At 43.5% G+C, this 10,000-nt stretch overlaps 1 protein-coding gene across 1 annotated transcript in view; it reads right to left on the bottom strand.

Annotated features, from left to right (window-relative positions):
• LOC114608706 (ecto-NOX disulfide-thiol exchanger 1-like) overlaps positions 1-10,000 on the bottom strand; it is a gene marked incomplete at its 5' end in the record, with an annotated part of 60,315 nt that overhangs the window by 9,671 nt on the left and 40,644 nt on the right. The window contains one exon of the mRNA XM_028752710.1: positions 4,692-4,777. Within this exon, the coding sequence (XP_028608543.1) occupies positions 4,692-4,777 (86 nt within the window). The remainder of the gene's footprint in view (positions 1-4,691; positions 4,778-10,000) is intronic.

The following is a 10,000-nucleotide window of genomic DNA, read 5'->3' as shown; positions in this document are numbered from 1 at the left end:
GTGTGGTCTGCAGAGACAAGTGAGTCTCTGCACTTACCAGAATGCAACTGGCCAAAGTCTGCAAGCAGCCAAAGAGCCTTTAGTAGACTATTCTAAAGTGTCCAGACAAAAGTCAGAATCGTATCCCATAACAACCTGACATGTTGATACCACCATCAGGAAAAGCCATGTTCTGAGAAGGCCTCTCCATGACAGTAGTGGGGGACCGACCCACCACATGCAGAAATCTCAGTGGAGGAGCACAAGGTCTGTGGAAAAGTCAGTTTCTCTAGGAGCACATTCCAAAGCAATTAAAATAAACAATGTCTACTAAAGAACTCGAAAGCTGATTGTACAAAAAACTCGTGAAGTTCAGGACAATACTGACAATTCAAATAAAATTAAGAAGAAAAGTGGTCACAAGTGGCCCATCAAAATTGCACCAGAAAGACATAAACCTCACTATCTGAATAACAAGGAATGAGATCCATACTAAAATATCTAAGAAGAAGAAAAAAGCTCAGGATCACATGGTTTCACATGTGATCTTACAAAACTTCTGAGGCAGTAATGCCAATTCATCCTGAGCTATTCTGAAGATCTGAAATTCAAAGACCTTGCCAAACTCATTCCATGTAGTCAGCATTCTCTAGTTACCAAAATTCACAAGGACACAAGGAAAAGGAAAAGAAAACTACTGGGAACATATCCCCGATAAATACTAACAAAAAATTCTCAAAAACATACTATCAAATTAAATTTAGTAGCACATGAAAAAGATCAGTACCATGATGGTGATGAAGAGTGATTCTGCATATGCAAATCAATAAAAGCAATATATCACACTACTATAGCAAATGATAAATTCAAGTAAGCAGAAGATGCATCTGATAAAAGTCAACATCTCTTCATATTACAAGTCTTGATAGGTGAATTATTACTGTTTATTACAATAAAGGCTGTACTCGACAAACTCATAGCTAACCTCACACAAAATAGGGAAATGGTGAGAGCATCTATCTAAGATCAGGAACAAGATAAGCTCATGAGGTAAACACTAAAATCAGGAAGTCCCTGAAACTGACCAGATTCACTAGCTTCCTCCCTTCCCAAGTGTATGTAAGCAGTAAGGACTGCTATGAAGTATGCTCAGGCCATCTGAGCTGCCTGGAAGAAAGCCAGGCCCATGCAAAGGCCCAGTAGCCTGGGAAAGGCTCAGGCCCACTGGGCTACCAGAAAGAATGTGCTCCAACCTACTGAGCAGCCTGTAAGTTTTTGCAGTGCGCTCCAGGTTTTCAGCCTTTCTGAAGGGGTCTTCCATGCAGTGGTGGGCTTTTGATGATGTAGCTGTCATTGTGTTGTTTATGCTCTGTTAAGTAATGCCAATAAAACTTATTGATGTGCCAATTTGGATCCTGGTGGCATCTTCAATCTGTTCCCTATCTGGGGCAAATAGGTAAATAGATATTTATTAATGTCTTCCCATAAATAGTGTCACACACATCTAGGAAGGAAGGGGAGAGTTGATACAGGTGCTATAATGGGGAAGTAAGAAAATGGGGGAAGTGCTTAACTAGGGAGAGAGGGCAATACAGAGGATGAGATGGAGGACAGGGATAAAGTCTATGGAACTGTAGTTTATACTTACCTATAATTACATGTAATATATACAAAGTATTTGTGGATATTTATGGTAGTTATATCACTTTGGGTGTTAATGCTCTCCCCAAGAGCCATAAACTATGTAACAAAAATTTCAGTACCAGGCATGGGAAACCTCCTTTTGAGTTGTTGGCCGGGGGAGTTCAATAGACCCACCTCAAAAATACCCAACAAAATAAAAAACAACTATAGGCCATTGCCCTGCTCGTGGTTGCCTCCCAGAACTTGAAGGTAAGTCCCTATTGCTGAAGATGTCATAGAGTTTGAGCGCAGGACTTGGAGTCAGAACTGACCTAGACACCTCCTCCCTGAAGACTAGCTCTCCATTGTATCTGAAGGTGCTATTCAAGCTGCCAAGAACCTACTCAGATATCAAGTCTAGGAATCACAATAAGATGCCTGCAAAGGTGCAGTGTGGCACTTATATCTTGGGAATAAGCAACAGCTCTCACTGGTTTAAAGCCTGCTCAATAGGAGGGAAGCCATGCCTGCCACAGTAAACTTAGCCAACCATCCATTGCTGAGGCCATGGAATCTGGAGGACAATGTATTACTGCAACTTTCCTAAACCACTGTAATTCCTATCGTATTCTTAATGCCATCCTTCTACCCACACATCAGTGTAGCCCCTGCTTCTCATTAAGGAGCTTCTTTGTATAGCAGAGACCATTACAGAACACCACCAAGGGTCAAAATATAAAGAAAAACTGCCCATGCCCAGTCCCAAGGGAAAACAGCTACAACACAGGCCCAGGGAACATTGCAGAAGAGGGATGAAAATATTTTATGAACCAGATGATACCTGCCATGAGATTGTGTCTTCTACATACAACAGAGGACCTTCACCCATGGAATTTCAACAATATGGTAGCCGAGGCAAGACCTGACAATGACAGGACCAGTTGATATGACATGCCATGCCAAGGAGGATGGGGGACAGTGAACAAGAACCCATTGCCCTAGATAAAGAATTACAGGCAATTAATGACTGCCGAGGAAGGAATAATTAGTCTTTCCCAAGGATGAGCCCCTAACTGATTATCTAATTCCAGTGGTCATTTCTAAAACCATATTCATAGGAGCAACACTAAGTGGACTCAGACTACTGTATTTATATTTATGTATATTTCTAACAATAATGAAGAGAAAGAATTCAATCGGTAAATAGGCAGATGAACTGAACTAAAGAACACTGTCAAAAGAAGGAGTGTGAATGGACAGTGTAGAAAGTGTTTAACATCCTTGGTCACCATGGAAATGCAAATACACGCTCCATGGAGACTCTACCTCACTCTATTAGGAAAACAAGGGACAGATGCTGCTTAGGAAGTAGGGAAAGGGAACCTTTACATTCTGTAATTCAGTAGGTCTGTAATTTGGTCCATCCATCGTGGAAATCATTATGGAGTCCCCACAAAAATAAATTAGGGAGATGCCCTAGTGACTAAGCACCACCTGTTCTTTCAGAGGGTCCTCTCTGTTTCCCAGCACCTACACAGGAACTAACAAACCATCTGGAAGGCCAGTTCCATGAAGATCCACCCTCTTCTGAACTCTGCAGGCACTGTACACTCATGGTGCTCATACATGCAGACCAAAATAAATGTATACATAAAATAAAACTAAATTTTAAAAACTTAAAACAGAATTATCAATGTAACCCAGCTATACTACTTTGGTTATTTACCCCCCCCCCCAAAAAAAAAACCTCAATTAGAATATAGAGAAATCTACCTACGCAGGTACCCTATTATAATATCTATAATAGCCATATTATATAGTCATCCTAGGTGTTGATCAACAGATTGACAGGTATGTATTAAAGAATTACTCATCTATAAAGAGTGAGATCTTGACATCATGTGAAGTGACATTAGCCGTCGGCACAGAGAGGCAAGTGTTACCTTGTCCTCACTCATATTTGGAAACAAGCCTTAGGGGGATAACAAGAGAAATCACCACACTACACTCCCCTAATATGTACAATTCATGTGTGTGGATAGAAAAAATTAAAGTTTAAAACCTGCTTCTATCCTCCATAAAGTCTATGACTAAAAACCACTTGCAGTTTCAGATGATTCCTCTCAAAGGGGAAGTGTCAGGTCTACTTAATAAAGCTCAGGCAGGCAGCACTGTGATCCCCAGTTGGTAAAATCATCAGCGTCAAATGAGAATGCAGTGTGGTAATGTAATCCTGTAATCCGTGTTAACCACCAAATACGGAGGATGCCCTAGATATCAGAGCGAGCTGCAGGGTCACGGAGCTGTAGGCTGAGCATCTGGTAGCACAAGGCTAGTATTTTTCTCTGACTGGAGGTGGCATGTCTGTTTATTTCCACTGCTTTTAAGGCAGTTTTTTTCCTGGCTTGTGTGATTTCTCTGGCTGTAGTGATCAGCTACACAGACAGCTCTTATAGAAGACATGGCTTTACCAGCTGCAGCCCCTCTTAAATGTTCACCTGAACTCAACACAGAAATTGCACCTCCCCCCGCCCCTTTGCACTTGGCAGAAGCACTGCTAATTTTCAAATGAGAGAGCCAAACTTCAGAAAAATGTCCCAAGGTCTGACTCCGGGTGTGACCCATAAGGAACACAAACACAGCTGAGGATAACTCAGCTGTCCTTGAGCATCATATCAGCTCTTTAGGCTATTGATGGTGGTGGTCCCACCATGTGACATCTCAAGCATGGAATCCTGTGTGAACGTGATCTGAGGAACCTGCCTCATTAGCCACCCTCACAATGTCTTCCCCCTCGTCTCTGAAACTCTCAGGCCAGTCTGAAATTTCAAATCCCTCAAAGGCTTCTCAAAGCGCTCTGGCATCCATAGACCGTGACAAGTCACTGTCACTTTAAATAAACGATTTTTCTTCGTATAAAGAGAAGCAAGTAGATGACAACCGTCTGCCAAAGCCCCGGGTCCTTTGAGAGGGGCTGCGAAGGGGCTCTATCTTAATGCAGCTCACGTGGCGTCCACCTGCAGCCAGCAAGCAATACGCTGAATTCCAACAATGAAGGTTCAATTTAAAACAAAAAACAAACACTTTACCTTAGAGTCCAGCTGCTGCATGTATGACCACAGATACTCTATATTAGCTCCAAACGGGTGAACATGAAGAAACGTTGATATGATGCCTGAATTAAAACAAGACAAAAAGATAAACACTGTAAGTTCTTTGGAGGAGGGTGGGGAGGAGTCTCAGTTAACTAATGCTATCTAACCACCTCGTGAACTTTCAAGAGACTGAGTCACGTGGTCTGACCATTTCCAACACCTCTCAACCAGGATCCACTAAGAGTGCACTCTGCAGACAGCAACAGTGATACAGCAAAGAGAATAAATGTGCTGTCATGGAATGGGAATGTCTGCCGGTTAGCGTGGCTAGACTCTGGGAAGATGCATAGATGGATAGTGGTATTTCTAAACAAAGGCTCCCGGAAGCAGCTCAACTACCAAGTGTATGCTTGATTTACCGATCTGAAATTGTAGTTTCTGGATTAAAATGTTCTATTTTCTCTCAATGGACTTTGTAGTCTGAAAATAACTTAGGCAGCTGTGTCAGAGATCATATTGCCTCAAGTGTCTTTGATAATTACAGTCGCTGGTTATGAAACATGTATAATCCACATCCCGACACGGACTCCACACAAGTCGTGCCACTTCCGGTGGGCTGTGGCTGCCGCGGAAAGGGATCCGGGAGCTCTCCTCTCCTCTCCTCTGCTCTGCTCTAACTCACACGGTCATAATTTATAAAGGTCTAGGGACGGGTGCTCTGCAGAATCCTTTCCATCTTGGTTGTACTGACAAATGGCTGGATTATCAGTGTCAAGACCAAACTGAAAAGCATGATCTTTCCCATCTTCCCTGCTCCCGGGTCCAAAAGCAAAATTGTGAGGGAGTTAGTTCCACAGATCGTGGGCTGCTCTTGGTGAAAAGGTCAAGCTTAGATGGAGGCTAAAGTCTTTAACCAGGTGTGAGGTGTATTACATCTTCCACCCTGTGTACTGGAGAACTAATACTGGTATCAAAGGTCGCCTGCCTAAAATGCAGGCAGGGCAGGCACTGGTCAAGCAGCACACCAGCCTACATTTGCAGGGGTCTTGAACTGATTAGGAATGGTGTTTGTCCCCCTGTCTTCCTCTGTGATGTGTGGGATGCTCTCGGATGAGTGCCAGTCAGGTTTCAGACAAGTTCCCAGCTTATCTTAGGCTAAGGATAGAGAATGAGGGTCTGGACCAGTTCTCTTGATGACTGTCTTTTGAGGTTTGCGTGAGGTCGGTAGGAACAGTTACAACTCCATCAAGCTGAAATATCTGTATTCTGAGACTGACTATTCTGCAACACAAAGAGCTCACTTTTTATTCCGAGTCTATGTAGTTCTTTTTCTGATCTACAGTTTTATGGCGTAATAGGGGACCATCTATAGGTGATGATGGTAATTTTGACATCTTTAAGTGACCACTTGAGAAAATGTAGTTTCTCTGTTCTATGTGCTTGGTTTTTTTCTCATTTTAAAAATCAGATTCAGCTTTGTAAATTAAGTCTCTATGGCTTCTTGAAAGGAACCAGGTTGTTCCCTGGAATGGAAAAGGGACAGCTGTGCAGGTGGTGTGCAGGTAACCAGAGATGCTGTGAGTTCTTGCCCGAGATAGCCATGTCCTATCTGGAAGACAGCATTTCACAATATTTCCCCATCCTCTGACTCCTACATTCTCTCCACACACTCCCCGCCTTCTTCGGTGTCCCTGAACCTTGGGAGAAGGTTTGATGTTGACATCCCACTGAGGCCTAGAACTCAGTCTCACTCTCAAAGCTCTGACCATTGCATCTCTCCATTGACTGTGGATCACTGCAAAAAGAAACTTGTCTGACCAAGGCTGAGAGCAGCCCAGGTCTATGGGTATAGATAGTTAGATGCCAGCCCAAATCCTGGCAAAGATGGGGTGGATGGTTGCTAGGTCCCACCCCTTACTGAGCAGCTATGAGCACTGGATAGCTGCTGGGGAGGAGAGGGTCCTGATTTTTGATGCCGATAGGTTTACCAGGCTCCAGTGGATGGTCCTTACCATATATATATATACATATATATATATATATATATATATATATATATATATGGCACAAACTGGATAAACTTAGAAGGGTACTTATATGCGTGCATGCAAAAAACAAAACCCAAAACATGAAGAGAAGGATGTGTGGAGGGTATATAGGGGGAGTTAGATGGACAATGGTGGGCAAATATATATATTCATATGTTTGAAATTCTCAAGAATAAGCAAAATAAAGGAAACATTTCATAATGGAGAAAAAAGGGAGGGGCTGAAAGTGTTAACTCCAAAGTTAATGAAAAATGCCAACACGTCCCCAAATGAAGACTCATTTCTGGCACTCTGGGAGCAGCTTCCAAGCCTGGAGCCGAGGCTAAGCTGATGCTGAACAGTTGGGCTGGGGCTCTGTTGCTCTGTCTATTTCTGTGGAGCAGCAGCAGGCCTCCCTACTTAAGAATGTGTTCCCAATAGTGTGGAATGTATTTGTAAGCCAATAGTCTAAGTAGGATAAAAGGAGCAGACGTTGTCCTACTGGGCTTTTTACCATGTCTCAGAGCCCTAAAAGCTACTTGAGAAAAATGCAAACCAGCTCTGAGTGAGGAGCAGCAGCTCCCCTTTGGAAGGCCTGTTCTGGCAGGCCACATAAAAGCATGCCATCAGGGCCATGTATTTTATCCTTGTTTTGAACCTCCCTAAGACCAAATTAACCAAATAGTACTAGCTTCCCCTCACCATCATTCAGTTCTGTTAGGTTTTTACTTTAAAGCATTTGGCAGCAATATGATGCCAAGATGCTGGGTATGACATGGTGAAAGCCAGAAAAAAAAGGGGGGGCATTTATGTGGATTTTCAGTCTAGAGGAACAGCATAGATGGTAAATGCAAACATTAAGGCTGAAGGAAATCTTTTCAGATGGCGATAAGGATAACAGAGAAAACCAACAGCAGAGCACAGGGCACCCTGGAGGTCGGCGGGAGCTATTTTACACTGAGGGGTCAAATGCAGGCTTCTCTGAGATAGTGAGACTCTCAGACAGTCTTCTAAGTGGGAGACATCGAGGAGCCTTCCCAAGTCTGCCGTACACCTATGCACTCCTTGGGGTGCAAGGGCCCTGAGTTAGGAACCGTCAGGCAAGACCAGCGCTAGCTGAAGAGGACTATGGCTCACTTCTAGAAGTATGTGTGGGAGGCAGAGCCTTATTTGCCAGTGGGGCCTTGGAATAAGTTCTAAAGGTTGCAGGAAACAAAAATTGGAGCTTGAGACTGAACCTGAAGATTCTGAGATTTAGAGACCAAGCTCAGGAAACTCCAGTAAAGGAAGGACTATGAGAGGAAGTGATTGAAGAGAAAGAATGGCCTCCTGATGCCCAGGAAGAGAAAGAGTTTCTAGAAGATTACCATTGGAATCCAGCAATGCCACGTGCAGCTGATAGGTCAGATTAAGAAACTGGGAAAATGAACAGTTTCCGAGGGGGTAGGGAGCTGGACAGACAGGCACAGAGAGGCTGCGGGAGCTGCAGTGCTCTCGAGAGACTATGCTTGGATGGAAGGTCAGTAGCCTCACTTCCATTCAACAAGAACACCAAAAGTTATCATCCTACGTTCTCTAAGTGTAGCGTCTTTATGTTCAACTATTTTTTTTTCTAGCACTCAGGTATTATGCCAAGCATTCCAGTTCTAACACAGGGCACACGCATGAGCCACATGTGACACAGCAATAGGAACAGAAGTGTGGGGAGGTGCCCAGTGACATGGATAGATCCTGGCCTGAAGAGGAGTCAGGATGGTGGGAACACACGGTCCACCTAACCATTAAGGACCTGATGGTTCTGAGAACCAGGGAGGCTGGAGGAAAGTTACTTAGCACCCGGGTCAAACTGTAAGAAGGGGTTTGACTACTTCTACTTGGGATTTACAATGAGGAGGAGTGTCCTGATTGTTTTTTGTTAACTTGTTACAATAAAATAAATAAATGAAACAGAGACTCTGATATAATACCGTGGTCCTGAGAATGAACAGAATGTGCTTTGGCCGATGTACCTGGCAGACAAATGATCACAGGAAGCTTCCCTGTTCAGGAAGGTCTAATCCCATTTGCATAGTCACTCAAATGCATTTAATGTAGGTTGTTTTTCACTCCCTTTGTCTACCAGGTAACTGAAATTTGTGTCATTTTTCATATAAAATTAATGTGTCCTGAGTGGGTGTTGGGACATCTGAATATTCTCATATCGTCCCAGATGTTTGCCAAATAATAATATAACCCGGAGTAACTGCAGATACTGGAAACTAAAACATGATGGAAGGATTTGGGTGGGGTGAGGGGCAATAGGGAGGGTAAGACACAGAAGGGGAAATGGGAAAAACTGACAGGAAAGACTTACCTGGGAGGGAGGAGGGGAGGGGAGGCAACACACAGGAAGAGGGGAGGAAGAGGAATAAATAACACTAAGGATGTTTGAAAAAATCCATAAGGGATGATATTATTTTATGATGACTTAATTACACACACGCACACACACACACACCCCACATTTAATTGAAGCTATGACAATTGGGTTGACAATGCCCCCACCCCCATAAACTAACAAAAGCCCAAATGCCAGGTAGAGAAAACTTCCTTTTGAGTTAATGGTCATGGGAATTCAAGAGACTCCCAAAGCAATTGCAGTTGCCCTTGGTACCCTCCAGGAAAACAAGGCAAGACCCTGTTGCTGAAGACACAGCACACTCCATACACAGGATTTGGAGAAATCAATCTAGATAGGACCTGGAAGCCTCTTCCCTGATGATCAGTTCTCATAATATCATAAGAAGCCATGCAAGTATCCAAGGAGAAAGGCAAGCAATAATTCCATCTAGCTGCTGATGCCAGCATACCACAACAATGGCCAGCACAGCCAGATACCCTCAGAGAGGCAACAGTGGGGCTGTCTCCTAGGGGTAAGCAACAGCTACTTACTAGGATCACTCAGAGGGAGGAATCCATGCTTAGAATTTTAAATTAGCCAAGTACTTGTGGCTGGCAAGGGCATGGACCTAGAGGAGAACCCACTACTTGCCACTTTCTTAAACCAGTATAATGTCTACCTGCATTGTAACTACTCTTTTCCTGAGTATAGCTGTCACCCCTCATCAAAACCTCTGTTTTGCAGTAGACTAAACTCATTAGAGAAAGTCATACCTGGTCAAAATGAAGATGTCATCTGACTGTAGGATAACTACCCCAATTAACACATTAACAACACACACACACACACACACACACACACACACACACACACACACGAGCTCCGGGAACATCATG

The sequence above is a fragment of the Grammomys surdaster genome, unplaced genomic scaffold (assembly GCF_004785775.1).
Source record: "Grammomys surdaster isolate TR1022 unplaced genomic scaffold, NIH_TR_1.0 125934, whole genome shotgun sequence".
In the NCBI taxonomy this organism is placed as follows: domain Eukaryota; kingdom Metazoa; phylum Chordata; class Mammalia; order Rodentia; family Muridae; genus Grammomys; species Grammomys surdaster.
The sequence above is the reverse complement of the archived record's forward strand: the minus strand, read 5'-3'. Positions and strand labels throughout refer to the sequence as shown.